General features: G+C 52.1%; 11 protein-coding genes across 11 annotated transcripts; 6 read left to right on the plus strand and 5 right to left on the minus strand.

Moving 5' to 3' along the window:
* Positions 1-1052: 1052 nt before the first annotated feature.
* QC764_302810 (uncharacterized protein) lies at positions 1053-3716 on the minus strand (the record flags this gene model as incomplete). Its single annotated transcript, XM_062945394.1, has 1 exon — positions 1053-3716. The coding sequence occupies one exon, from the start codon at positions 3714-3716 to the stop codon at positions 1053-1055; it is 2664 nt and encodes an 887-aa protein (XP_062801361.1).
* A 1010-nt stretch (positions 3717-4726) lies between these two features.
* On the minus strand, positions 4727-5842 carry QC764_302811 (uncharacterized protein; the record flags this gene model as incomplete). Its single annotated transcript, XM_062945393.1, has 3 exons — positions 5237-5842; positions 4892-5181; positions 4727-4784 (listed from the first exon to the last, which is right to left on the minus strand). The coding sequence occupies exons 1-3, from the start codon at positions 5783-5785 to the stop codon at positions 4727-4729; spliced, it is 897 nt and encodes a 298-aa protein (XP_062801362.1). The 5' UTR covers positions 5786-5842.
* Positions 5843-6706: 864 nt separating this feature from the next.
* QC764_302815 (uncharacterized protein) lies at positions 6707-7330 on the plus strand (the record flags this gene model as incomplete). Its single annotated transcript, XM_062945395.1, has 1 exon — positions 6707-7330. One exon carries the CDS (start codon positions 6707-6709, stop codon positions 7328-7330), a length of 624 nt encoding a protein of 207 aa, XP_062801363.1.
* A 374-nt stretch (positions 7331-7704) lies between these two features.
* Positions 7705-8636, plus strand: QC764_302820 (uncharacterized protein; the record flags this gene model as incomplete). Its single annotated transcript, XM_062945396.1, has 2 exons — positions 7705-7932; positions 8009-8636. Exons 1-2 carry the CDS (start codon positions 7847-7849, stop codon positions 8634-8636), a joined length of 714 nt encoding a protein of 237 aa, XP_062801364.1. The 5' UTR covers positions 7705-7846.
* Positions 8637-9147: 511 nt separating this feature from the next.
* Positions 9148-13121, plus strand: QC764_0049580 (uncharacterized protein; the record flags this gene model as incomplete). The annotated part of the gene is made up of 4 exons (XM_062940391.1): positions 9148-9278; positions 9915-10114; positions 10236-10354; positions 12723-13121. The coding sequence occupies 4 exons, from the start codon at positions 9148-9150 to the stop codon at positions 13119-13121; spliced, it is 849 nt and encodes a 282-aa protein (XP_062801365.1).
* Positions 13122-13263: 142 nt separating this feature from the next.
* Positions 13264-14273, minus strand: QC764_302830 (uncharacterized protein; the record flags this gene model as incomplete). The annotated part of the gene is given in 3 exon segments (XM_062945397.1): positions 13264-14099; positions 14209-14234; positions 14242-14273. Coding segments are annotated over 3 exon segments (894 nt in total).
* Positions 14274-16250: 1977 nt separating this feature from the next.
* Positions 16251-17000, minus strand: QC764_0049600 (uncharacterized protein; the record flags this gene model as incomplete). The annotated part of the gene is made up of 2 exons (XM_062940392.1): positions 16613-17000; positions 16251-16473 (listed from the first exon to the last, which is right to left on the minus strand). The coding sequence occupies exons 1-2, from the start codon at positions 16654-16656 to the stop codon at positions 16251-16253; spliced, it is 267 nt and encodes an 88-aa protein (XP_062801367.1). The 5' UTR covers positions 16657-17000.
* A 1540-nt stretch (positions 17001-18540) lies between these two features.
* Positions 18541-20118, minus strand: QC764_302840 (uncharacterized protein; the record flags this gene model as incomplete). Its single annotated transcript, XM_062945398.1, has 1 exon — positions 18541-20118. The coding sequence occupies one exon, from the start codon at positions 20116-20118 to the stop codon at positions 18541-18543; it is 1578 nt and encodes a 525-aa protein (XP_062801368.1).
* A 1508-nt stretch (positions 20119-21626) lies between these two features.
* Positions 21627-22634, plus strand: GLD2 (Glycerol 2-dehydrogenase (NADP(+)); the record flags this gene model as incomplete). Its single annotated transcript, XM_062945400.1, has 1 exon — positions 21627-22634. The coding sequence occupies one exon, from the start codon at positions 21627-21629 to the stop codon at positions 22632-22634; it is 1008 nt and encodes a 335-aa protein (XP_062801369.1).
* Positions 22635-22891: 257 nt separating this feature from the next.
* On the plus strand, positions 22892-23731 carry QC764_302851 (uncharacterized protein; the record flags this gene model as incomplete). The annotated part of the gene is made up of 2 exons (XM_062945399.1): positions 22892-23087; positions 23145-23731. The coding sequence occupies 2 exons, from the start codon at positions 22892-22894 to the stop codon at positions 23729-23731; spliced, it is 783 nt and encodes a 260-aa protein (XP_062801370.1).
* A 290-nt stretch (positions 23732-24021) lies between these two features.
* QC764_0049640 (uncharacterized protein) lies at positions 24022-25102 on the plus strand (the record flags this gene model as incomplete). Its single annotated transcript, XM_062940393.1, has 2 exons — positions 24022-24301; positions 24359-25102. The coding sequence occupies 2 exons, from the start codon at positions 24022-24024 to the stop codon at positions 25030-25032; spliced, it is 954 nt and encodes a 317-aa protein (XP_062801371.1). The 3' UTR covers positions 25033-25102.
* Positions 25103-27521: the final 2419 nt, after the last annotated feature.

Raw genomic sequence — 27521 nt, forward strand, 5'->3', positions numbered from 1 at the left:
TTGAGAATGCCGCGTGGTTCAGCTCCTCGATGGGGTGTTTAAAAGAACATGAGACCCCTGGTAGATTCAAAAACTGTTCTCAGCCTGGCTTGACCCATGAGACAGTTGCTCGAACGTCGTAGCATCTCCTTGGCAAGAATACCACCAAGGCTGTGAGCCACAATTATGACTGGTCTATCGGAGTCGTGCTGTCTGAGAGCAGATATCTCCTGCAGGAAATCCCAAGCAATGTCGTAGACCTGAGTGTGGTTCAATGGGGGGTCTAACATATTTGTGCCTGATATGCGTATCATGCTCGTAGGTAAGTACTCGGGCCTTTGGAAGAATCTCCGGGAGTAGATCGCGTGGCCAGTACATAACCTTTGGATGTTGCTCTACCTAGCACTCCTCCATTACTCCAATTCTATTTCGTCAAGATTGCCAATCACGGCCAAGCCACTTGGTGGAATATCCATATTCGACATATTTGGCTTTGGATAGGACTCAGGATGACCGCAGGGAAACAGTTGAATGGACCTCTCGCAATAGTTGATACCCGGATCGAATCCAACAAGACGATGTCTGGTTGCGTGGTTTGCTCGTGTGTATCCACACCACTACCAAGTGTGAGATGGATATCGTAGTGGAAGGTCGATATCCAGTCCAGGTACCTTGACTTGGGCATGCGGGAAGAGGACCGAGAACCTGAAAAGCGATGAAACACCCCACTTCATGAAATTTCCATTTTCTGCGGGAAGATACACCAATGGCGGGCGGTAGCTGTACTCCACCACAACCATGCACTCAGCCTCCTGCGGTCGGCCGGTCAGCCCTCAGCAGTTTGAAGGTCAAGGCGTTGGTCGAGAGAGACGGTGAGCAGAGGTATCAGGGACCATATACGCGCTGGATGTGCTCAGGATGGAAAATGTGTTATGTATAAACTCGAAAGAACACCATGCTAGGAACAATATGCTAGATCAATGTCAGAACAACTCTCAACGAGACGAATGGACAACAAGGAAACGTACAAAGCCAGCACAGCCAGACATCATGCCATATCCAACCCCCGCCCCCTAAACCAAAACATAATCATCCCAATCCTCCTCCCCAACCCCAGCGACACTAGTCCAAATCTCCCTCCCAAACGCCGTCCCCTCCGCCCTATCATCCGCCGCCCAAACCTCCATCACCGAGTTCTTCAAGCTAGCATACACCCCATCCAAATGATACAACCTCTCCACCCTCTCCTGCACACTCCCACTGTTTGCATCAGCAACACAGTTCCAAACCCTATCCTTATCCGCATACCACCCCTCCGCCCTGTGAATCCGATCAAACGCCTGCTTCCTGAAATCCAAAACATCGAGCTGGAGGTCGTGGCCGACAAACATCTCAAATACTTGACCGGCAGAGCCAGTAGCACCCGAGCGGAACACAGGGCCGAGGTCGATCTCCGTGGAGCCGTCGACTTTGGTAACCTTCCAATGCCCCGCCCCGCTCGTCTTGAGGCTGGCCTCGGTAGCAGTGTGCCCGATGAGCCTCACTTTCCAGTATCGGTTAGGGCTGGTGTGGTATTGGGAATGCGGGTTCCTCTCGGGGCCAATAGTCAGCCGGCCTGCCTTTTGGTTCCAGGTAATAGGGGTGGAGGTGAAGTTCTTGCGGGGATCCTCGTGAGGAATCTCGTAGTGATGGGAAGACGCATGGGGTTCTTCGAGGAGGTTGAAGTGGGCGTCTTTGCCCACGACAAGGAGAATTGTGATTTCTTCGGGGCGAGGGGTGCCGTTTGAAACAGTCGGGGTGGTGTCCAAGGGGATGATTGTGCCTTCTTTGGCGAGGACGGGGATTTGATCGAGGGGTCGATGGAGTTGGATGTGTCGGTTGCCGGTGTAGACTATGTGGGGAGCAAACAGGGAGACGTATCGGCCTTCGGGGAGCCAAGCTCGGGTAGACGAGGTCAGGGTGATACCGTCGTCGGGTGATGTGATTGGTGCAACGATCAGATTAGGGCCGAAGTAGTACTGAGTGGGCACGTGGTAGGCCTCTTCCGTGTGTGGGTGGTTCCAGTACATTGGCTGGATCAGCGGCTCGGCATCGAATGCTGCACGGATGTTCATGGTGTACAGGTAAGGCACGAGTCGGTGACGCAGAACCAAAAAGTCCTTGATTATTTGACCTGGTTGGGACTCGAAGCTCCAGGGCTCCTTGCTGTTCCAGAGTGACTTGGATGAATGCAGACGGAGGATGGGCGAGAAGACGCCAAGCTGGACCCAACGAACGGTGAGCTCATTTGAGCGCCACCCACCCCAATGTCCACCAATGTCGTGAGACCACCAGCCATACCCAATGTTGGAGGCAGTGGCCGTGAACTCGGGCTGAAATTGGAGACCCGCCCAGCTGATCTGAGTGTCGCCGGAGAAGCCAATAGGGTAACGGTGGGAGCCGGCGCCAGCATAACGGGAAAAAGTGATGGGCTTCTCGATTGTTTTGACATTTCTTCGGCTGGTGAGGTAGTGATAGTGGTTGAGTACCCAAAGGGGGTCAACACCGGGGATCCGAGAGCGCGTTCCCTGCTGCCAGTCAATCCACCAAAAGTCAATACCTTGTTTCTCCAGTCCAACTTTGAGCACATCAAAGTAGGCATCCATGAAGTTGCGACTGCAGCAATCGAACCTGATAGGTTCCTCGTGAGATGTGTCGTGGTTCAGGGCCTTTGCAACCTCCTTGTACTGGTCTTCGAATGCGCGGATGCCGTCAGCCGGGTGGTCATTGACGGTAACCTTGAGTCTGCGGTCGTGGAGCTGCTTGAGGAACTTGTCGGGTTGTGGGAAAAGGTCCCTGTTCCAGCTGTATCCTGTCCATCCAGACCCGTACTTGCTAGGGATGCGCACTTTGTGCCAGTCCATGTCAATAACAGCGGCACTGAGTGGCACCCCCTCTTTCTGGAAGTGATCCATCAACTCGAGGTACTCCTCGGCGGAGTATGCATGGTATCTTGACCACCAGTTGCCAAGGGTCCATCTCGGGAGGACCGGCTGGCTGCCTGACAATCGATAAAAGTCCTTGATAGCAGCCTTGTGATCTCCATTGTAGGCAAAGATGTATCCATCAATCCGACCCGGCTTCCTCGTTGCGATCCATCCATCAGCGTCGAACAGCATGGACTTGCTGTCATCGAGAACGGCATAAGCCCTGCGCGAGAGGACACCAGGGTCCAGATCCACCCTTCCCCAAGCACCATCCAGTGTCCTTGCTGTGCCGCCTAGATCGCCATAGCTATTGCCGTCGTACCTCCACACATCATCGGCAACTTTGACTGAGAAACCATAGGTCGAGAACTTCTTCTTGTCGTACTGCAAATGAAAATGATCGGTGATGATCTCTAACCGGTCCTCCTTGTCGACCGTGCGGAAGGCCGGAGCGTCAAAGTTCCGGAATAATGCAAAGGTGGACACGCGGTCTTCGAAACCGCCATCCGGAGACCACTCGTAGCGGATGAGTTTGCTGGTCAGAATTGTGAAGCGGTAGTAACTGCCCTTGGTCCCGCCGGTGACAACAGCTTTGGGGTTGGCGGATGGGTTGGATGGAAATGAGTAGCGGTCTGTAGTCGCATCCGTGTCTACTACCGGGGACCTGGATGAGGAGGGGGTCCCCGCTGCTGTGGAACGGGAGAGCATGGGTGCGGCCGGAGAGCTGGGCTTTGAGCGACCAGCACGCTTGATGAAACTTAGAGCCGACATGATGGTGATCTTGCACTTTTATACTCCGCGCGAAGCGAATGATATCAAGCACGGCTTCGAGAATCGAGAGACAGAAGAGGTTCGCCCCTACTTGTTCCGTTTGTTGTTTCAGACAGCACGCCGTTGTTTGCTGGCAGTCCCCCGTTGGCCGGCCATGCCAAGAGCCCTGGGTCAGGTGCCGTTCCCCTGGATCGTGGCACGTAGCTCCATCCGCGGGACCGCCAAGACGTGATTTGCGGGGAAGTCCCACAGCCCCGCTCCGTCAGCTTCGCCTTGATGCCAAGGAGAGCTGGAAATGAGGTTGCGGTCATACATGAGGTACCATTTACAGCCAGGCATGATGAACGAGGCTTTGGCGAGGGGGTCTTGGTGGTCATATGACAATTCGATGTGGGTAGCGGTGAGTTCTGATGTTGAACGATAAAGCTAAGGTACCTATCTAAAGATCTTAGAAGTGTGGTATCATCTGAATCCATGACGGTGTGTAGTAAACTCCCAGTGGTACGGCTCTCAGACTGACGAAGGATTCCACCACAATATACAGCCGAGCCCCAGTCAAACACAGAATTCCCGCACCTAAAGTACCATATAGCAACACTTCCAGGACGAGCATTACCATGACCAGCAGCTTGTCACGAACGTCGTTTCGAACTGTGATGTTCTCGAACGCTTCAAAAAGCTGTCCCACGGCGGTCATAAGAAGCTGCCCAGCAATGCATGCCGGCATTGTGAGAACCATGGCGAGTGAAGAAACCTTCCATAATAGAGCCTCGATCTGAGTTGGAAAGATAAAGTCCCAAGCCAGCAAGTGGATGCTGCCATAAATCGCCGGTACAAGTGTCAGCACGAGAAACAGATACACCCTTCCTTTGAGGTGTTCCAAAAGGTGGGAGAAGGTGTAATCGTGAGAGCCTCCCTTATGATCCTGCTCAAGACTGCGCAAAGCAGAGCTAGAAAAGTTCGCAAGATTGCCGTGGCTTTGTACACATGCCCAAGCCGGGCATCAGCGCTCAAGAGGTCAACATTAGGATGCTCAAGTTTGCGAGACCCTCTGATATCAAATGGTTTCTGTACACATTAGTTAGAACGAAAGGTTTGAAACGCGGGTCGCTATGGGCAGGGAATCCATGATCGGCCTTACCTCGAACCAGAAAAAGTATAACATGATAGCACACGCGACATGTACCATGGTGTGCAGCTCCAGGAGACTTATAGGCAAGCCGTATGCCTTGCGGGATACACACTCAATGACCATCCAGCTGACCTGTACAATGACCAACAGCTTTTGCAGCACGTCGGCTTTTGTTTGGTCCAAGATGGTGGATCTTGGTATTCTGAAGGGTTTGATATCCTTCTGGGCTAGAAGCAGCGCGCCATGATGGGACAAGATGACTGTCTTTCCGTCCAGTTCAGCTTCGATCCCTCCCATCAAAACATAAAACCCATATTTCAGGTCGAAAATGCACTGGGAGGTCCGTTAGTATGAGATGAGACACCGGACATGGTAGATTAATACTCACATTATCATTAATGGTGCTTGGGCTGGAGCTCTCATGACTCCCAATCTTCTCAATGTCGCCTGTGCTTCTCGTGACATTTTGCTTGAGCATCTTATTCACGACTTTGTGAAAAGTTCCGAGTTGGGGTGGTCCGCTGATTTGAAGCTGTTGTTTCTCCTCAAGGCTCAAGGCGGCAGCCAACTTCTTGGCTTTCCACCACTGCGCAGACGCGTAAAACAAAACGAGTTCGGGGAATAAAAGGGTAATAAACATCCACTTGATCCTCTTAGCCACAAGCTGAACGTTTGTGATGCCTCGCTCGGGGATGTTGAGGTGGAGAGCCGTGTAGACACAGGCGAAAAGCGTCAGCAAACAGCTCCACAAAATGCTGGTTGTGCCCCTCATGGTGGGTGCCGAGACCCAACCGGGTGCTTTCGTGTCATGGAGCAAGGAGGTGTTGTGCTTTATCTCGTGGATTTGATCGTACAATGTTTTTGCTGAATCTGATGCGGCCCCGAAGCTGGCTGGTAAGATGAGGGCAGCAAACCCAAAGAGAGGTTCTGGCTTCATGATCGCTTTATCTTTCCAAATATTGTGGCTAGGAAAATGGAACAATGAAGAGTTGGGAAATCCAAAGAGTAATGAGAGCATTTGAACTTACGTTCAAATACCCATATTCGAGTCTTCCAAAACGCTACTCTCGAAGCATCTCCTATTTGTGGACCTTGATTGATTTGAGTAATGGAAATGGGCGGCAATTGGTCGCGATGTCTCACATTTGGAGCGTTGAGCGAGTAGCGCCCAATGGCAATACAACACGGCCGATACTGCAGCCACGACCATTGCTGTCTGAAAGCCCAACTGCGCATTCATCGACATTATTCCAATCTTGTCAAACCACGCTCAGTTGCCTCGAAAGCGGATTGGGCAAGCTGGAGCTCTACAAGAGGGTTGGACTGAGCATGCCCAAGCGCAGGCGACGTGTCTGTCAGCGTAAAATGCGCGGCGACACTGCTCCTGCAAGCCGAGCTTTATGCAAGATGCTTTCTAAATTCTAGGTATCTTATGTCTTGATACATGGGTACCTTAGGTAATGTGACAAAGTCAAGGTGAGCTGGACTCGGTGAAGAGCACACCAAAATGTTACTGACGGCGTAAGGTACCTAAGTAAGGCAGTCAAGCCTCCAGCTATGGAGACCGACGGAATGGATGAATAGGTAATCCATGACTATCGTGAAGGGGATAGCTTGGTGAAAGACAACGGTGTGACCAGATAACGAGCTATACCGTGACAAGCTTCCTTCTTGTTTCTCGATTCACACCAGGAGCAATGTGCCAGGTCCTTAGCATCGCACCTACCAACTCAGAAGCTGCTCTGTTCCTACTCCACTAGGTAGCATGGCACCTTCCAGCAGCCAAATACACACATGAATACAATGTCTTAGGCAGACCTCTACTACAGCCAAAAGAACACCTACCCGCACCAAAGCAATGGCCTTCAACTGCATAATGGATGCCTCATCTTCTCAAAATAAGGCGTCAGAAGATAGTGCCGAGGCCTCTTCATCTAGAAACAAGGCCTTCGAAAACACATTCGAGGCCTATTCAATCGACTACGAGACCCCGCCAACTTCTCCCGATGCCTCCTCATCTTCAACGAAGGTCTCCTCCGTCGAACGTGACCTCAACGCCGAGTTCGACAGGCTCTTCTGCTCCAACTTCAAGACCGTCGAAACCGTATCCCAGCCGAAAAACGTCGAGCCCCCCGTCTACCCTGTCTGGGACCGCTTCTGCTTCCGAAAGCCCAACGTCGGTATGCAGCACGCTCAGCTCACCAAAGAGCTCCTCATGCGAGAATGCACCGGCAAGCCCTTCCCTATGGTCGAACAGCATGGCCCTGATACGACCAGAGAGAGATTCGGGAACGAGGTATGGAACATTCACGACTTGATGCAGCAGAGCCGGGACATAAAAAACCCACCGGAGATGGTTGACGGGGTGGTGGATGAGCTCAACGCAAGGGGCCCGCCGCCGGGAGAGATGAGCAAGTTCTTGATCAAGATGATGAAGGATGAGGCGCGCTATGTGGGAAAGAGGCTGTATGAGCAGGTCTGAGCTGTGAACGGGAGATTCTTGATGCTTTGGAGGGAAGCAAGCATATTTGCCAAACTAGGCTGGCGTGGAAGTTGTCTCGTTTTCCAACGATTTCAGCAATATTTTGGTCCTTTCACCAGGAAGCAGACTAGCATAATGAGGCGGAGGACCATGGAACCAACTGATTATCATGTACATACCTTACTTATTCTGACCATTTCAAGACTGGAGTGCTCTCCGAGAGGAAAAGAGTCATCGAGCCAATCATAGCTACTTATACCATTCCATGATGCCTCGATGTCTGTGCTACGTGATAGTCTGGACCACGGCAACACACCTAACCCACTAACACGAAGTTGCTCCCCTGTCCGCCCCGCTTACCACCGGTCTGGCGCGCCATAGCGTTCTCTTGGTTGTGGTAAGACATCTTGGCATCCCCCAACCGCGCCCAGCCAAAACAACGTTCACCCGTCATCCCCAAGCATTATCACCGCCATCTCCATTCCCCGCCCCCATTGACCCCTCCAGCCCCGCGACATGCAGTTGACCAAGTCCCGACAACGAAAACTCCAGAACAAACTACACAGATCCCTCCCCATTGAGGGGAGCCGCGAGTCAGAACTGTTTGTTCTCCCTTCCCTGTGTCCTTGTCCTCCATCTCCAAACTTCCCCACTAACAAACTGTCTCTTCTTTACCAGATGGGTCCGAAACACCAACTCCCCGCTCCTCCGCCTCCCCCCTGAACTCCGAAATCGCATCTACGAGCTCGTGCTATCCGTCGGCCAGATCCAAGTTATATTCAAAAAGTATCAGTTCAGGGCTATCAGCAACGGCGAGAATAGTAACAACACTCATCGACCGCTGTACGATGTTGTTCCTGGGGGTTTCGGGTGCATGGTATTTGGGCGGGAGGAGAACCCCTGGCCTACGGCTCACCTTAAGCCAGTGGGACCCGGGCAGAGGATTCCGGCGGCGTATCAAAACTGGAAAAGAGGCATGACGCTGCTGTCACCGGTTTGTCGGCAGCTGTACCATGAGACGGTGCTGTTGCCGTACAGGTTGAATGCCTGGTCGTTTCATACCATTGCGGTGATGGACAGGTTTCTGATTAAGGAGAGGAGGCTGCCTAAGAGTCATAGGGGGGCGATTAGGGTGTTGTATAGTCAATGTGTTTTGACCGCGGCGGTAGAGAAGAAACTTGGTGGGTTGGAGATGGTGCTGTTGGATGGGGGGGCGAGGATGGTGAAGAGGGTTGTGGAGGTGGACAAGGATCATGGAGACAAGAGGGTTGTTTACTGGGATATTGAGAAGGGGTGGTGGAAGTGATATTAAGGGGTGGGGGTTATGGCATTGTTTGGCGAGGTGGGTGTTTGGCGCTGGGAAATTATGTGTTCTGCAATAAAACATGTACAACCGAGTCGTTTTTGGAGGCGGACATCAAGCTTCACTTTTCATCGCATACGCTCTCCCATAGTTCATTAATACATCTTCTCATAGCCCAAAACAACCGTGAGCTGGCTTCATTAGTGCAATAGCACGATGTTATCACATACTGTCTGTTTCACGACTCAGAAAGGACCACAGCGCGGAAATTACAATAGCACAAGGTGAGGGATTGGATAATGTAGAGGGCACAAAAACTGGGCCAGGTTGATTTGCGGATAGTCCTCTTGGCTCCTTCCCTCCCGTCCGTTCTACCAGTTACGCAGATAGCCGGCGCTCCGCAGACTTACCTCCTACTGTGAACAAGTTTTCAGGGTTCACACACCCGGCAGCCCTGATCTGTGTCATGATGGTTCCAGCATGCGAAACTGGAACGTTCTTTTGCTCTCCAATCATGGGCCGTGATCTGGCCATCGCGGTAAGGAGGCTTGAACGCGACCGGTCAAGTGAGCATCCGGTCCACGAAGAATGGCACCCAGAAGACTCGATCCCCGCCTCTGACGCCATACTCGAGCCATCTGAGCAGTGCGCCTTTCTATATTACCTTCCCCGCGCCTAGGCTTGAGCCTGCTCAGGTCCCCGCCCCTGACCGGGCCTGGGCACTGACGTGCTCACATGGAGTCCTCGTACTTTCCTTCTCTCCTGGGGAAAGACCCCGGAAAATCTAGTTCCCCTGGCAGGGCTCAGTCACCTGACGTCCCATCGTAATTTTCCTAGTATATCCCTTGATCTCTGAGAATTCTTCAACTCATAACCTTTTCTTCCTCTCATCACCACTCTCTTCTGGTCAACGCAGTCCGCATCGCCCTCGGGCAACGGATGAAGGTCAGCCTTCCTCTCTTCGTCCTCATCTTCACCGTGTCACCAATCCCAGAGCCTGCTGGCGCATCGTTCCTCGCAGACCTTGGTCCACGCCAACTGCACTGTATCCAAGCCGATGTTCTCTTGTCTGGCGCGTTCGACCCCGCAAGATCGGTGAGTCTGTCCCACCCACTCTTGTCCTCATCTCCAACCATGACAGATTGGTTTGCTGACCACATTCTCCTCCTTACGATGATGGGCAGCGTCAGACCTATTGACTATCTTTTAAGGCCTATTAACTATCTTTTACCCTCATGGAGGGATCCTGTCGAGCTCTCATGCCCATCATCTTGGTCACAGGTCCGAGGGCGTGGACTCCCTCTCGAGCCAGTTTGGTGCGATGAGTCTTCCGCCTAGCAACGGCCACGAAGCCTCCAATATGTCACAGATCCAGCAGCATGGATACATGACCGGCCAGGAGCAACCTGTCGCTTACCAGGACTACTCGTCCAGGGCGGGTTTCCCCAGACAGCGCGAACGTCCTCATGGTCCAGAAGCGGGTAAACTCGTCGAGGAACCCAGGCGTCCATCGGCCGTTTCTCTCGCCAGGACATGACAACAAGGTTTGTTCTCCCAATCAGCCCACAACATGGCCTTTGTGCTAACATTTCGGTGAAACAGAGAAAGAGGCGGACATCACTGCCCACGGCTCCATCAGCCCACCTGCCCAAGGCCCTCTCGACGGCTCTCACATCACTGCCCACGACTCCCACCGCGGAGAAGCCCTGGGCGTTCTCAAGGTTAATCCTGCCATTCCAAGGCTTCGTCGGCGGCGTTTACCCCGCCCACGCACGTCGAGTCGATTGAGCAGTGTCTGGATGGGGTGGAGCAGAGGATTGATGCAATGCACTTACGCAAATCTCGGCCGAGCAGATCAAAGGGTGGTGTTCAAGAGTTACATGCAGCTCACGGCTGGCGGAGAGCTCTGGTGAGCTTGGAGGGAGGAGCACGTGCTCGAGTATTTCTATGGGCAAGGTATTCTGCTTGGGTTGGTGGCTATCTTTGATCAGACAATATCATCAGTTTAATTACATGCTTCAAATCAACTCTGTGGCTTCGTCAGCTAAATAGAACCTGTGTCCGCCACTGTTTCCACCTGTATCGAGTGCTCTTAACCTGTTAATCAACCCTGACCATAACATCTTTGAGCAAGAGGTCTACGAGTCCCGGCTCGGCTGGGATTGGTTTTGCGCAGAATCTCTCGACCGTGTTCTGATCTCAAGTACATTTTTACACATCAATCCCACGTCAAATAGCCTTTCAAGAGTTTTCGGCTCCCTTCCTCGACTCTTCCACACACGGCAATCCTTTGAACTGCCAATGCTGGCTCTTGTGGTAGAAGCGGCCCAGGCTACTCTGGGATTTGAGCGTGTAGGATGCGTGTTGACCCTGGCAATGATGTGACGGAAACATATCAGTTGGTGGTCTTATTTCTTACAAGACATACGTTCTCCGTCGATACCCATCATCAACTCATCCCTGAACAGTTCGCCACTTGCAAGTTTGTTTTGTCGAGTCACTTTCGGCTGGTCTTGGTGCCATACTTACATGTTTGCGTCATGGAATAAAGACGTGACTAGGGAGGTCACACCAGATCAGCGTTGTCCGTTTCATCCCCATCGAGGGTGATTTATATGTGAGTAGGTATTTTGAGCGGAAATGACTTGGTCATGAACCCTTCCATCTTCTGATTTTGCCTCAAAGGCTGTCGTGTGCTATGATGATCGGTCTGACGTCTAGATCTTCTCGGCTTGACGCTGTGGTATCATGCTCCCAAATCGTGGCTGTTTCTGCTCGTACATGACTGGACTGCTGTTACCTTGTCCTGTCTATTGTTGGCCGGCAATGAGTCAAAATACAGGGCACGTTATATTGCGGGAAGCTGGAGCTGAATGATGTGATATTCGTAGATTCGTATATAGACGAACATTGTGTCGACATCTCCCAGAGGGTCTGAAGTTTGCGACCGGTTTCTTCCAACCGAGACAGAATCAAGGCTACAGCAGCGACAAAGCTCCGCCACAAACGCCTGGTAAGCCCGAGTGGAGGTAGACTCCTTCAAGGCCAGGAAAGCTACCCTGGAATACCATTCCTTGGTCAGACAATAGTGAGCTGCCAGTTGCTAGCACCACGCAAGCAAACAGCGCCTCCCTGTCATAACTCACCACCCCGATCCACCACGACAACCCAGTGAAAACCAAGCCAACAACCACATTCCACCTCCCAGTTCTTCCCCACCTAGCCCACAGCTGTCTGGTCCAAACGCATCCATAAGTACTTTGGTCCCTTCCCGTCCTTTTCCCTGGGATTCTCCAGTTGAGCCACCAAACCAACTCACCACCCCCTGTCGTTGTCTCCGACTATCAAAGCGCAGGCAGGCCCCCTGTTCTTTCTTTTGAGTCTGTTTCCAAACGCCCTCAGTCCCATCCCAGCCCTGAAAACGGATCACCAGCGCCAGCCCACCACCCTCCTCAACAACCTCTGGGACGCGCTCATAGCCCCCAACGCCGCCTCCTCCCGCTTATTCCTTTTCCGGCTTCCACTCCCTGCTTGAAGAGTTGGGTGTCTGGTCGTACGCCTGCGATCTCACAACTTGGGTGTTGAAGGTTTTTGTTTCGGGGTAAGTGAAATTTGTCAGGTAATCGTGTCTGTTGTGCGTGTGAGATTGTGTATTCTTCATCAAAGGGGTAGGGGAGTTGGGTTGTTATTAAGGTCGAGAACAAAAAGAGTTGCTGAGTCTTCAGTAGCCTTGACACGGGTATTTCCCTTCCCCGTGCCAGGATGATTAGCGCTCGCTTCCCGCTCGCTTCGCCGCGGTGGGAGGGGGCTGGTGACGCTGCTGCGTGGGCGGTGGCGGTAGGGGTTTCGAGGGGGAAGGGGGGGGGGGAAGGAGGATGCGGTTTGAGGAGGTGAGTTTCTCTTGTCAGGGCTGTTGTCAAAGGGGACACAGATACCGGGTGGTTCAGCTTGTGTTGTGATCTGCGAGAGGAGACGTCTCGGTCAGGTGAATGGCCATTCTCCCAGCAACTGAGCCTCTTCGTTGGGGGAGAGCAAACAAATAGATGCGGTGGTGCCTTGGACTTGGTTGTTAACACTAGTTGATGACAGGCAATCAAGCTGCTCATCGCCGCCAGGGTCAAGGAATTAGAGGGGAGGGTCCCGTCGCGTCGGGTCTCCTTCGCCGGGAGGGACGGCGAGAACATCTGGCACGATTTCGACAACCGGGAGGAGGCTCTGGCCGGTGATATGCGTGAGTTGAAGTTGGTCGAGGACGCCATGGATGTTGATAAGGAGAACAATTCTTGTTTCGTGGTGCGGGACAGGGCGCCGGTGAAGTCGCGTGAACGCGGGGTTGAGAAGATGGAGGGTATAGTACTGGCGCCCAAAGCGGCATCAAAGCCACGCAAGCACGAGATACAGCGACAGATCTTGTCGGCATATCATGACAGCACAGCTGCGTTTTGCTGGGACGATAAGGAGTTGTGGGATGAGAGGTTTAGGCGGTGATCTTTGGCGATATAGAAATGAGTCACCGAGGGTCCGTCTCTGGAAGAAAAGCTCGGACTGTGAATACGAGACATTGACCCTAATTTGTAGTCTGTTTCCTTACTCGTTTATCTTTGATGTTCCCACCCAAGAACATCCCCCTCTACCTCCTCTCTGGCCACTCTATCTCCCCAATCCCACACCCCCTCTCAACACAAGCACTAACAGTATGACAATATCTCACCTTCCCCCCCTCCACCCTAAAAAGATGGCTATCTGGCATCGGCGCCTGTCCCTGCGTCCTATCCAACCCAGGAAACCCCATAAAAACATCCACCGCTCCCATCTCCTCATCAACCACATACCGTCTATACGGCACCTTGATCCCCCCCGGCATAACATGGATACAATCCTCCCCCTTCTTCGTCCCCCTAGCCGGCAATCCCCCCTCCAACCGATAGCAAGGCTCAGCATGCCACGGTACATCCCCCCTCCCCACATCCCCAAACCGATCAAAATACCAATCCCCCAGCTTCTGTATCTGTTCCCTCGATTCCCGCGCCGCCAGCGGAATAACATCCCACTTCTCCCCTTTATTCAGATCCAACGTCCCAGTCGCGTTAAAAAGCCAGTCCCCCTCGTCTGTAACCACCGATTCAATCAGGCTTATTCCCGTGACCGCTAGATTATCGGGTGTAGCCTGCCAGATAATCCGCGTGTGCAAAACATACGGATGTTCCTGCGTAGCGGCAATGATCTCAGTGACGGAAGCGCACTGTTCGACATCGTGGATCGACCTGTGGAAGTCGGGATTGATGGGCACGGCGAGGGAGGAGTGGGAGAGGTCGCCGAGGACGGCGTTGTTTTCGATGTAGAGGAAGTTGGGGGCGGATCGGCCGAGGGTGGAGATGAAGGAGTGGTTTCCTACAGTTTGGGCTTCCACGTAGGCAGCGGTGAGGGCTTTCAGGAGGGAGCGCGGGCAGGAGGCGCGGGCTCCTACTAGGAGGAGGGTTAGTGGGAGGAGGGACTTCATCGTGGTGGTGAGGAGGTTGGGTGGTGGAGGGTGAGGATTTTGGGGCGAAAGAGATGTTGGGGGGGATATACATACTGCCATCATAACCGGCGGTGTCACATCTGTCACCGAGTTGACACGCTTCGATTTCCAATGGTCATGGCTACGAGTCGCCTAGTACTGTTTGGCATTGAGTGTTGGATGTCGTCGTTCAACGGCTAAACAAGTTGGGGGAAAGTGTGATTGGGTGGTTCCCCTCAGCAATTACACGCGGGAAGGACCGAGTGTGTACCTGCATTCGACGGGTGCCACTTTTATTTCCAGTCACAATCCTCGGGTCAGACTTGAGTCTTCGTGCTCCATGCCATACTTCCCTCAGTCTTGTCAATGTCAATGTCACAATATTTATCACGGCAGCTCAACGACTACAGACTGGCTTTCCCAAATAGTGACTTTTGAAGAAATATGAAAACTAGCTGTGGCTGTTGTACATGATAGAGAAAAAGAATCAAAACCAGCTATGGCTATTGTACAAGAATAGTTACAGGAGATAAGAGATACAATGCCTCACAATTGCACTGAAGAGGATTTCACTATTTACAACACATCCGGCACGCCTAACCTGGCCCAATCTTCCTCCAAGCCCACATTCTTTTCCTCGCTCCGGCTGGTGGCCACCTGTGCCAATCTCCCTCCCTCTGTCCCTCCCTACCACCCCACCACCAAAGCCCCTCATGGGCTTGTTGTCTCCGTGCGACATCTTTCCGTCGTTCTCGTCGGCCTGGTTGTTGTGGTTGTTGTTGGTGTTTAATGTTTGGGACACGTTGAATCGGTTTGTCGAAGAACATTATGCAGCGAAAGGGACTCTTACCCCTCCACCTTCGCTCATGATTCCCATTCAACCAACCTGCCTGCCCAGCGACCCTCTCAAGCCGAGATATGTCAAGGATGGCGGAACACTCATCCGTCTCTGGAAGATTGATGGTGATCCAGGGTTTCATGGGAAAGTTGTACACCTTGCCGTAGCTGCCGTCTCCTCAGCGAAACACGTGCTAAGTGTTGGGTGCGTCGGGCTTCTGGCGGACGGCTTGAAAGCAGATCGCCGCTACCTGGGTAACCGGGCGACAGATTTTAGAATCCGGATCAGGTGCCCTGTAGAGATATATACCACCTGGCCTACCCTGTGAGTAGGATGTCCTTTTGGTTCCACATACCCAAACGCACATCGACTCTATGATATCCCGTGAGTTTTGGAACCCGTCGAAGAAGGGCTGGCTCTTGTTTTGCGAACTTTCGTGGCGTCATGTTGCGAGCGAGTGACAAAAGGCTTGACATTGTTGTTGGAACGCTGGTAGATAGATCTGGTTAGGAAGAAGGTCATAGAACCAGCCTTGTCGTGTGTACGCCGCTCAAGCTAGCGGGAGTCTCTTCGATTCGTTCCGAAGCGACCTCGACAATCAACGATTGCTTGGATGGCCGGGGCACTATGGGGTCTTGCGCTCGCTCGAGGGAGGCATCTGCAGGCGACGAGAAGCCGGGTCGCCTGACTATGGTCACCAGGTCTCCGCTCGCAAACGACGACAAGACATCGCAGCTCGCTGCTGGACGAGACGAGAGACCAAAAGCCAGGAGGCGGAATTGATGATTTTGCCTGGCTCTGTCAAGACCAGCGTTCGGAAGCGCACTCGCTGATTCTTCACATCCAGCCTGGTTGTACGTGGCAGGGCTGTTGTTGTGGCGAGCCAACGCGTTGGCTGGCTGTTGGGGCCGTTATAAACTTGGCCCGTCAAGTTATCACGACGAGTGGCGACTTAAGTATCGTGGTGAGGCGCAGTCTTGTTGACCTCGGCCAACTCAATGTTGTCGATGTATAGGGTGGCAAGGCGAGTGTTGGCGAACTTTGACTGTTTACGCTGAACAGTCAGACGATGGCCACGGAGGAGCATGCCATCACGGTTGTTGATGGCATAAGTGGGGGTCTCCATCTTTTCAAACTCGACACCCCATAGCTATAGCTCCAACTGCCCAGAGACTGAGCGGCAGGTCGTACTGACGAGGAAAGTCCGTGTCATGGTCCGCGTCGTTGGCAGCCGAACGAATACGACCGTCAGCTGATCTTGTAGTTTGGTCCGTTCTCTTTATGAAGGCGCCTGCAAACGACTGTAGTTGGCAGGACTGACTGGCGAAGCAGCTGCAGCCCTTCCAAGCGGTTTATATCGAGGTTCGACATTAGCGCTGACGGAACCGGTAACGTAGATAGAGCGGCAGCTCTGGTTGAAGGGACCCTGTGCTTGGATGCAATCGTGGGCTTCGCTGGGTTGCAAGGAGGAGAGACTCCAGACGATTGCGCTCGAAACCTTTCTGGTCGAATGGGAAATATGGCCCAACAATAACGCGCTGCGTTGCTAGTCACGGTTAGCAAAATTAAATAACGTGGATGTGACGCCTTCAAAGAAACCGGGTTTGGATAGAAGACTTTGCAAGGCTAGGGAAGACTCACACTTCACCAACAACGATGTGTACCACCAAACACCAAGACTCCATTCTCAACCATCCCCCAGAAGGGACCCACACTGTTCACCTCCTCAATGGCCGCTTCTTGACTCCGGGGTGTGACCAAAGGATTGGGAAGATGCCCAGGCAATGTTGTCCTCGATGAAGTCTCTCTTCGGCATCCACAGTCGCAATCACGAACTTCCCGGCAGTGCTGGGCTCACAGCCAGCGGCGCCGATCACAGTCGGAGCAATTTCTCGCTGACACACTGGGCCACGACAACAGCGGGGCCCAAGATAGCGAATGAGGCCACGCCTCCAGCGCCAAAGGTTGGGCTCTGTGGGCCGCTGACCAGTGATCACGTCGGATCAGAGATATCGATGGACGAGATGATGATCCGGCCCCGCAAGGAGAATCCCGTCACAAAGGAAGGCCGGCTCGATTGTGAACAGTCGCTCATTGCGTGCCAGCTTGTTCGACTGAACACCATCGCCGTTAGCAAAATCATCGACACTCGGATCAAACAGGATGAAACTCACGCTAGGTAAGCCGGAACAGCTGGCTTGTGGGAAGTGTCTTGTGTCCTCCCCCCGGATGGGGGGAGACAATGCCAAAGTTGTAGAGGGACCTGCATAGGCCTGTTAGCCACCGCCTCGAGTACCCAAATCAATCGAACAATGTTCTCACCTATTTTCTACACTCATTGCATGTAGAAATTTCGACAGCAGCCGCAGTAACGATATGTCTAGATCTGGGTTGAGACTCAGCCAATTGGACGCGTTTGTTCGACCCAATAGTCGAATTGATGGGATGAGGGGCAGATGAAGCGACTTACAGGATAGGAATAGTCGATAATGATGCTAAGGATGGTAAAGATGCAGTCATCCACCCTGGCTGCTTCTGGTTTTCCCGCGAGGACGGCTCCTGTGTCAGTCGAATGTTAGTTGTCGTCCAAACATAGATCGATGGAAAGGATCGGATGGTGTCGAGGTTGGAGGGACCATCGGACGGGGGTGTGCTGTCGGCAAAAGGATCATAGGAGGAGGGGAAATGAGAAGGAGAAGATGGATCTAAGAGGATGGGATAGCCGGGAGATGTGAATGCGCATACCTGTAGCTCTAGCTGGTCTTGCTCGCTATGCTCGCAAGCAAGTGGTCGGTCACGTCGGCGGTCCGGAGGAGTTGGTGGAGTGCTTGGACGTTTTTGAGGTAGGAGAGGAATGGCGAGAGAGATGGAAATAGAATTGATGGTAATGTCTACCCCTCGATGTCTACAGGGACTAGGTAGTCCAGGACCCCTCGCCTCCTCTCGACGTGTGGCGGGGACTCGGCGGGCAGGGAGCTCTTCAACAACCGGGCATTCGGTCAACACGGCTCCGAGTGTGCGATGGGGGGCAGGCATCCTCTCAAGACCAGAGACTCAAGGATGATTCAAGCACACTCAAGTATTCCTCCTCATTTACAATGAATGCCTGATGAAGGTCTCTAAGATAAGAACGGTCTATACACATATTCTCATCATAAAAACAAGCCATTCACTCGCATGTCATGTGAACAGCCACCTGAAAACCTATGGACATGCCCGATTTCTCACTGTAATTTCTCACTGTAATTTCTCGCTGTTGGATACTCCACGATTTCACTTCACACTGGGAGCTCTCATCACAATTCCCATCACGACACGCATAATCACATCACAGCATTCACAAATATCACCACTCGACCATCAAAACTTATTAAATATCCTGAATTTGAGCACACTAAAACACCAACCATCTAGGCCATGCATCTCAAGTACAAGATCCCCACAAAACGAAAGACAAACAAAAGAATAGTCAAAAACTATGTGCCCTCGCGAGCTGGTATCTATATACTACACCCATACACCACCGCCCCCCAAAAATATCATTCATGCCTCCCAAAACTTCACATCGCTCAGTGAATAGCAGACTGATTCCCATGCAACACCGGATTCACCCGATCATCCCACTTAAACTTGAAATCATCCCCCAGCTGCTTCCTGCACGCCGCCGTCACCGCCTCCCAAACATTAGCAAACACCCCGAAATTAGCCGGGTTTTCCTCATCATTCTCCCCGCCCTGGAAAACACCCGTCCTGACCAGGCAAGTGTTCCACCCGTACATGTTTCCCCCCACAATATCCGATGCCGGGTTGTCACCAATCATGTAGATGTTCTCCGGGATCCTCTCCTCCCCATGAAGGACGTCCATCCACGAGGCGATCACCTCGTCGGCATACTTGTACGTCGCCAGCTCGGGCTTGCCATAGACCACACGCTCCAGATCGACGCCCGTGTGGGCTTTGTACATGGCCTCGAGCCCGATGCGGAACGCGCCCTGCGACATGCGAGGGTGGGGGTGCTCGGTCGGGCAGAGGAAGTCGCCCTGGGAGAAGTAGATGGGGATCCGCTGGGAGACGGGGTCCTTGGCTACGGTGCCGAGCCGGCCATTCTCGCTGACAAGCAAATCCATGATGATCTGCATGTCAGTGGCATAGTCTCTCGAGTCGGAGAAGACCATGATGGCGTCAATGTTGACCTTGGAAAAGTCCCTGGGGCGGGCGGAGGCGCGCTCCTCGTCGGTGAAGACGCGGTAGGGGGCGATGGACTCGTCCCAGGCGACGATGTCATTGGGGACGATGATGTCCTTGAAGCCGTACTGCTCGGCCACCTCGCGGCACTTGTACCCTTCACCGCCGACGACGAGGACGGTGTTGTAGTACTCGGCCAACGCGCGCATGGGGGTGTGCGACTGGATGAACTGCTCCGTGTTGACGGGGTTCTGGAGGATCTTGGACAGCTGCTCTGTACGGGCCAGCTCGGGCTTGCCGGAGCCGTTGGTGAGGAAGATGTGGGGGATCTTGATGCCGAGCTGGTTGTTGCCGTTGAGCATGTCGAGGACCATCTTGCCCTCGGGGATCAGGCGGTCACCGTGCACCAGGACACCGTCAATGTCAAAGACAAAGGCCATGTTCTTGGCCAGCTTGACCTTGTCGGACTGGACGTCCTGGACCTGAGAAACCAGGATTTCTCTGGTGGGCTGGATTGGGGGCATGCCGGGGCGCTGGTTCTCCTTGGAGGCATTTCTCAGGGCCTCCTGGACATCGGGGAACGTGACGCTGCTCAAGCGAGACTGGCGCTTGGAGCGAGGGATGGGGAGGGCAGCGCCGAACGAGTTGCGGGATAGTCTCCGCTCCTTCTGCGATGGTGACACGGAGAGGTTGTGCATGTACTGGGAAGCATCGGCATCAGGCGACCTCAAGGCAGGCACCTCGATGGTGTTGTGCGAACCTGGCGAGGTTGGGATGGCCATCTTGTTCTCGACGCTGGCCCAACTGCCATCTCTCCTGTTGCCATTCTGGAAGTGCTTGCTCCAGCTCTCCGTCTTCTTGTGTGTGAACTTGCTCTTTGGCTTGCCGGGAGAGTCGGGGGGTGTCTGGATGGACTTGGAAAAGTCGACGTCCTTGAACGCTGGGCCTCCTGCTCCGGACATGATGGGCGGTTCTGAAATTTAGTCGTAAGATGAACAAAGAAGATAGATGGTAGATGTGCTTTGCATCAGAGTATCTCTAACAGGCTGTGGTGAAACGGTTGGATGGAGAGGTAGACAAGATGTCGGCAATACTGAAACAGACCAGCCAGCCGTTGGGGAGAAGGGGAAAGCTCTTATATCGCCTCCACGACTACGCTGTCCTCCATCCACACACCATCCTCGGCCGTCTGTTTCGATTTTCTCAACCGCGAGAACCGACCGGAGACGATCGTCGAACGGCGCCATGCTCGGTCATCCCAAGCCAAAACCCACCAAGACGTGCTCCAGTATGACGTCGTAAATGGAGATGCAGGTGAAAACTCTTGAGGGGATCTCCACAGGGGTCCAATGATGTAAGCTCTACGAGTGCCGAAGATGCGGTTTCTGAAACAGCGGAAGAAGACCCTGAGGACAGGATTGGCGCATTATTGTCTTTTGATCGGATTTCCCGACTCGTACGATCAAGCCATGACAAGCGGGTCTTGTATCCAGAGCGTATCCAGATGTCGCCGCCCGACTGGTGGGTGGCTGAGGGTGGCCACTGATAAGAGGGGGTCTCGGAGGTTTGGCAGACGTTGTTGATGGTTGTTTGATGCTGACAACCCTGCGTGTCCCTGTGTGTTCCCCGTATCGATGTTGTCATTGACTCCATCGCCAGCTCCATAGAAACCCGCAAAAATCAGGCGGGACAGCAGCGGGGCGGTCGGCGGGGCCCGGATCCGTGCTTGTTTTTGCCTCCGCGTCCCCGAACTTGATGTTAACGACAACGGCGCTCACGGCGGCCCCAAGAGCCGCGGCCAGGGTTCATGCCCGTAATTGTCCGTCCGGTGCGACCCAACCGCACGGAAAAATGGGGTTACACCGCTAGGGAACGCTGAGGCTCCTTGCCGACATGACTCGGCTGCTTGCCGATCTCACCCCCCTCCATCATTTGTCGGGTCAGTGGTGGGAGCTTGTGAGATAGTGGGAAGATGGTGGGAAGCCGGCGGTGAGAAGATGTGAGATGGTCCTGAGTGGCTGGAATTTGGAAAAGTTCTAGCGTCGCCGCGGCACTGTCATGCATGATGCCACTCATGCCACTCTTGTCAACTGCTTGTTTCTTCGTGTCCAAGACTCCAAAACAAGGCCGTGTGGAGCCCGTTGGATGGCCATGCGTCACTTTGTGGAACCACATTAGCTGGGGGTAGGGGTCAGCAGTCGCCTCAGACTCGGAATTCTCGACGTGTCACAGTGCAGTGTCAGCTTTCATCCGAACCAGCAAAAAAAAAAAAAAGTTAAGGTATTGAAGGGTCGCTTGTGAGGCGAAAATTCGCGCACGTGGGTGGTTCCAAGTCTGCGGGATGGACTGTCGCTGATTGGGATTTATTATTGTGCGTTGTCCCCTGGACCGAGTTGGACTTAGGGGGTATATGTAACTTCTTGAGCTTTGTTCGTTTCTTTTACTCTCAACTGTCTACTTCAAAAAGATCATGGGAGAGTATCTGAGACCATCACCGACAACAACAACGACAACCATGGCATCCAAGACATACACCCTCAACAACGGCGTCAAGATCCCTGCAGTCGGCTTCGGCACCTTTGCCAACGAGGGAGCCAAGGGAGAAACCTACAGAGCCGTCACCAAGGCCCTCGAGGTGGGCTATCGACATCTCGACTGCGCGTGGTTCTACCTCAACGAAGACGAGGTTGGTGATGCAATCCAAGATTTCCTCGCCAAGAACCCTAGCGTAACGCGCAAGGACATTTTCATCTGCACCAAGGTCTGGAACCACCTCCACGAGCCCGAGGACGTCAAATGGAGCTTCCAAAACTCGTGCGAGAAGCTCAAGGTGGACTACATTGATCTCTTCCTCGTGCACTGGCCCATCGCCGCCGAGAAGAACCCAGATCACACCGTTAAGATCGGGCCTGATGGGAAATACATCATCAACAAGGAGCTGACCGAGAACCCGGAGCCAACATGGCGGGCGATGGAGGAGCTGGCCGACAGTGGCAAGGCGAGAGCCATTGGTGTGTCCAACTGGACGATTCCACGTCTTGAGCAGCTTCTCAAGCTTGCGCGCATCAAGCCGGCTGTCAACCAGATCGAGATTCACCCCTTCCTCCCCAACACGGAGCTCATCGAGTTCTGCTTCAAGAACGACATCTTGCCAGCGGCCTATTCACCGCTCGGCTCGCAGAACCAAGTGCCATCAACAGGAGAGACTGTCAGAGAGAACGCGGCTCTCAATGCGGTGGCAAAGCACAGCGGGCACAACCTCGCGCAGGTGTTACTTGCTTGGGGTCTTCGTAGGGGTTACATTGTGCTGCCCAAGAGTTCCACGCCAAGCCGCATCGAGAGCAACTTTCAGATTCCCGAGCTGACCGACAAGGAGTTCAATGCTATTGAGGATGTTGCGAGGGGACGGCATGTGCGGTTTGTGAATATGAAGGACACGTTTGGGTATGACCTGTGGCCTGGCGAGAAGGAGCAATGATTGAAGCTGAGTATTTACGGTAGATACCTGGGAAGCTGAGGTTGGATTGTGGAAAGCGAATTGATTTTTTTTTCGACAAGAACTCACGACCAAGACCCTGTGCGGGGCCGAGGTCCCTTAAGGGGTCTAGCGGTCCCCTCAGCCTCCACGCACTAAAGAAGGTAGTTCTGTCAACATCGTGCTGCCTCTCGCTCATTTCACTTTGACAGCTGCATCTTCCTCTCTTCTGCTCTCTCTCCAGCACTCACTCAACAAACATGCATTCCAGCACAGCAATCCTGCGCCTGTTGGCAGTCGCATCCGCCATTACTGGGGTAACATCTTCCCCTACCCCGGAAGACACTTCGCAAGACGCGGATCTGTGGTACATCAAGTACCACAACGATGGATGGTTTTGCGTACGGCCTGATCGGTCCCGTATAGGTTCTGGCACAGACTGGAACCCACCCTTTGGTTCGTCTGCTTCACCGTGAACCTAGAGATACTTATTACTCATACTTTCGTCTGCAGGAAACACCCTATGCCTTGACCAAGTTCGCACTTGCCAGGCCTTCTGCAGTACCAGAGGCGGTACCAGGGCCGGCGAGAACGTGTGTATATCCGATAACGAGGGCGAGGACGACCCGTCGCAGTCGATTAATTACTGCACTACGTGTAAATGCCAGGAAGACGCGGGTCCAAATCCCGTTGCTGAATATTCCGGCTCTCTTGGTCAGTACATGTGTCGTCGACTTAGGTTCCCCGACGATGTTTGCAATACCAAGGTTGCCACCACCGCTTCTGGCTTCATTGCGAGCCCCATTACCTCTTCTTCAGTTGCATCCGCCACCGCCAGGTTGCCGAATGGAAGTCTCGAGATCAGGCCTCTTCAAATCATCTCCGAGGTTGCCACATCAGCTGGGACCTCAAGCACGGCATCGAGCATGCCAGAATCAACTTTGGAGAGCACAACCACCTCCCTTACCCGTCAGCCTGCGTCAACCGTGGACCAAGCAAGTCAACCGTCGCCCACTGAGGAACCAGTGGTTGATTCTGGAGCGATGAAAACAGCAGCTGGTATCGTTGGCGTTATTGTGGCGGCGGCAGTAGTGATTTAACTCGTCAGGGCAACTGCTGTTGTTCTTTTCACCATATATTCTCAAATACAAGGTCTTTTGCCCGCAGCTGATGCAATTTCGGCATCTCGGTTCTCGTCGCGAGAATTGCCACGCCGTGTCAACGCCAAGTTTGAGGCTCGACCGCTACATCACGATGATTCGTCGCTTAACGAGGCTATCCCATGACGTCCCGCGCACAAGGCCTCTGCTGCGGAGCCAACGTGCCAAAGATCCATTCTTTGGGCTGTAAGGGTGGGGATCCGATTCGATAGCTTCTTCTTGGCTATCGAATGAGTCCCCCACGATTGTCACCGCAGAAACCTGTATTATTGGCGTCTTGCGCTCTCTTCTTTGAACCCCTTTTCGTCTCAGCACCATCGCTGTTCCGCCACATCAAGATGCATTTCCCATCTGTCGTCGGCCTCGTGGCCGCCGTGTACGGGATTACCGGAGTACTTTCGGCCACCACATCGTTGGAACCTTTCGACTGGGATTCTTATGAGGCGGAGGGATGGACGTGTCTGACGCCTCCCAAGCGGTCTCAACCTGGGAGAGGCAGCATGAGCTTTGGTATGTTTGCCTTGTGTCTTGGTTACCTTGACGGTCGTTAACAAGTGCACCCGTCAGGAAACAACGTCTGCCCCAACCAGATCTCAACATGCCAAGCATATTGCAGCACAAGAGGCGGCTCGGTAGACTGGAGAAACGGGTGTTTCTCCAACAATGATGGCTACGATAGCCCGTTTGAGTGGATCACCTACTGCTTCATCTGCAGGTGCAAGGACGACAAGGACACCACGCCTGACCTGACGGTATATTATGGTTCGATCGAGCGCTACGTTTGCGAGCGGCAGGAGCAGAATTGCTATTATGCCTACGGCCAATACGCGCAAAGCCCTCCCGAGGGGAAGTGCAAGATTTGTCCAGAGGGGGAGTATGTCTCGATGGCTCCTGGTGTTTCCACCAGACCGATCACCTCGCTGTCTTTTGCTACTGCGACTCGTGGAGTCGCGCCGGAGGACGCTATATCGACCACCACAACTACGATCTCGACATCCACATCTGCGCCCTCGATAAACACCCTTGTGGTCACGGGGGCTGGGGATGATTTGTGGAATGCTCTTGACCCTGAGCGTTATGTAGAGGCGGAAGAGACTTCGACAACGCGTGGCGCGGGGCCTCAACCGACGGCTCTATCTACAGATGGCCTAGATATAGAAGTTGTGGTCAAGGACTCCGGCGCCGTAAAGCAGGTGGCTGGTGTGGGAGTGGCGGTTTTAGCGGCGGTGATGGCACTCTGAACAGATCTGGATTGCTATAGTTGTTTGAGAGAGTTTTGTAAGGGATGTCTGTTATGTTGGTTGGGCTGAGTGTGACGAACCCCTATCCGGAACCTCTGAAAGGGATAACGTACATTATCAGCGAGTGACCCATATCAGCGAGTGACCCACTTTCTACGCGACGCGATATCTTTGCACTTCACAACAACTTTCCTCTACCATCCAAAATGCCCACTACTTCAAAAGAAAGCCAGATAATCTTAGCCCTCCAAGCTCTTTAAAATGATGAGAATCTAAGCGAACGAGCTGCAGCTAAAATTTACGGAGTCGACCGTAAAACACTAGGGCGTCGCCGCATTGGCAAGCCTGTACGACGCGATATAATACCCAATTCGAAGAAGCTCACTTAATTAGAAGAGGAGGCTATTGTCCAATACATTATTGAGCTATGTGCGCGAGCTTTTCCACCCAGATTGCGTAGTGTGGAAGATATGGCTAACTAACTGCTACGCGTACGCGATGCGCCCTTTATCGGCAAGCTCTGGGTATATCGATTTATTAAACGCTAGCCAGAGCTCCGTACGCGTTTTACGCGTAGATACGACTATTAGAGGGCTAAATGCGAGGATCTAAAGGTTATTGCTGAGTAGTTTACGCTTGTACGGAATATTAAGGCTAAGTACGGTATTATAAATAACGATATTTATAACTTTAACGAAATTAGGTTTATAATAAGTATTATTTTCGCGAGTATAATAATTATAATTTCGGACGGCCTTAATAAGGGGAAACTAGCTTAGCTTAGTAACCGCGAATAGGTAATAGTAATTTAAAAAGTTAATACTTTCGGTTAGGCTATCCTTTCTTTTATTATTTTAACCGCGTAATATTACTTTATTAGTTAATATACCGAATATAACCTATTATTTATTTAGCGTATTATAATTACCGATAATAATTAAATTATTAATCCGGTAAGCTTAAATTAAATTAAATACTTCGATTATTATACGGTACCTTGGATAAAGGGTAAATACCGGTTATTAATCCTCGACGGCTACGAAAGTTATTACTCGACTAAATTCAAACGTTACTATTAATAAAATAATATTATTACGCTTTATATACCTTTATATTTTTTATATTACCTTTAGCTACTCAATATCGGTTATTTTGGGCTATTAAAGTAAGCTCGAGTTCCTTTATACTTTCCGCGAAGCTTTCTTCGCCTTTATAACGGAAAAAAATATATAAAGTAGCTTTATAGGTATTAGCTTTATACTATACGATTTAGAGAAAGTACTTTCTAAACTAAATTTAAAGCTTCGTACGCTAATACTGGTTTGGGATGCTGCCACAGGCCTGAGGGTTTGAGTAAGGAAGTGGGGCTCTTGGAGGATTCGGGGGTTCAGGGGTCATGTATATAAGCGGTCTGCTTCGGATATTCTATTTTAAACAGGACATCGACTTTTATTTCTTTATATTTTTGTGCCTTGCACGCGTGCAGGTAATTCTGGCCCTCTGATCAGGCCGATTAGGTGCTTATTATGTGGCCTGCAAGCCCATAGAGTCTTTTCTTTGTCTTACGTGGAGTGCGGCCTGCGAGCGAGCCACTGTCACGCAGGTATGTTCATTTAGAGACCCTGTTAAGGGTATATTTGTGGTGTTGTGGTTGGTTTGTGTGTTTTTTTACCATTTCAATACCCTTATCCTTACGGCCGGGTACGGTACTCCTTTAGTTCTCCTAAATACTATATAACCCTCGAGAAACTACCTTATAAGTAGAGCTTATTAAAACTCGGATATTAAACCACTAAAGTAGCTCTCTAATATCTATATTAATTACTATAGATCGATTAATTAAAGGTACGATAACTATAATATACGAGGTAGCTCTTTTATATATGGAGCTCTCGGCACTGCAAAAGGCTAATAAAGCACTTAGTAAAAGACGGAAAGCTAAAAAAACACGTGTGAGGCTTGGAGGGTCACTTACCGTATAAGAGGCACAGGATTTACTAGATCAGAAGGCTGTAGGCGAGCAGGTAATCCAGGAAAATCGATAATGTGGTGGTAGTAAAAAGGGGTCTCGTACGAAGACTTAGTGCTGTAGTATATGCGGCAAGCCTGGCCATAATGCATACACTTGCTAGGAGGCTGCAGAAGCATCTGATTCAGCTATTTCTAATGTAATTATAGTTAATTCCTTATGTTGATATGGTGTAATTGATGATGGTTTATTAGGGTATGGTGGGAGGTGGGTCACTCACTGATATGGGTCACTCGCTGATAATGTACGTTACTGGTTGAAGGCACTTCTGAACAATCCTGGTTCGGTACAGCTAAATAGTGTACAACAATGGCTTGTCTTAATGTAAACACTAGATACCGTGAATACAACTTGAATTGCATACTGCGGAACTGTCTATCTACACCAGCCAGTTCCTCCGTATATATAGACATCTATCCTCCAGGTACCTCCGTACCTGGCTCACCACGCTCACCAGTGA

This window comes from Podospora pseudoanserina, chromosome 3 (assembly GCF_035222485.1).
Source record: "Podospora pseudoanserina strain CBS 124.78 chromosome 3, whole genome shotgun sequence".
NCBI lineage: Eukaryota > Fungi > Ascomycota > Sordariomycetes > Sordariales > Podosporaceae > Podospora > Podospora pseudoanserina.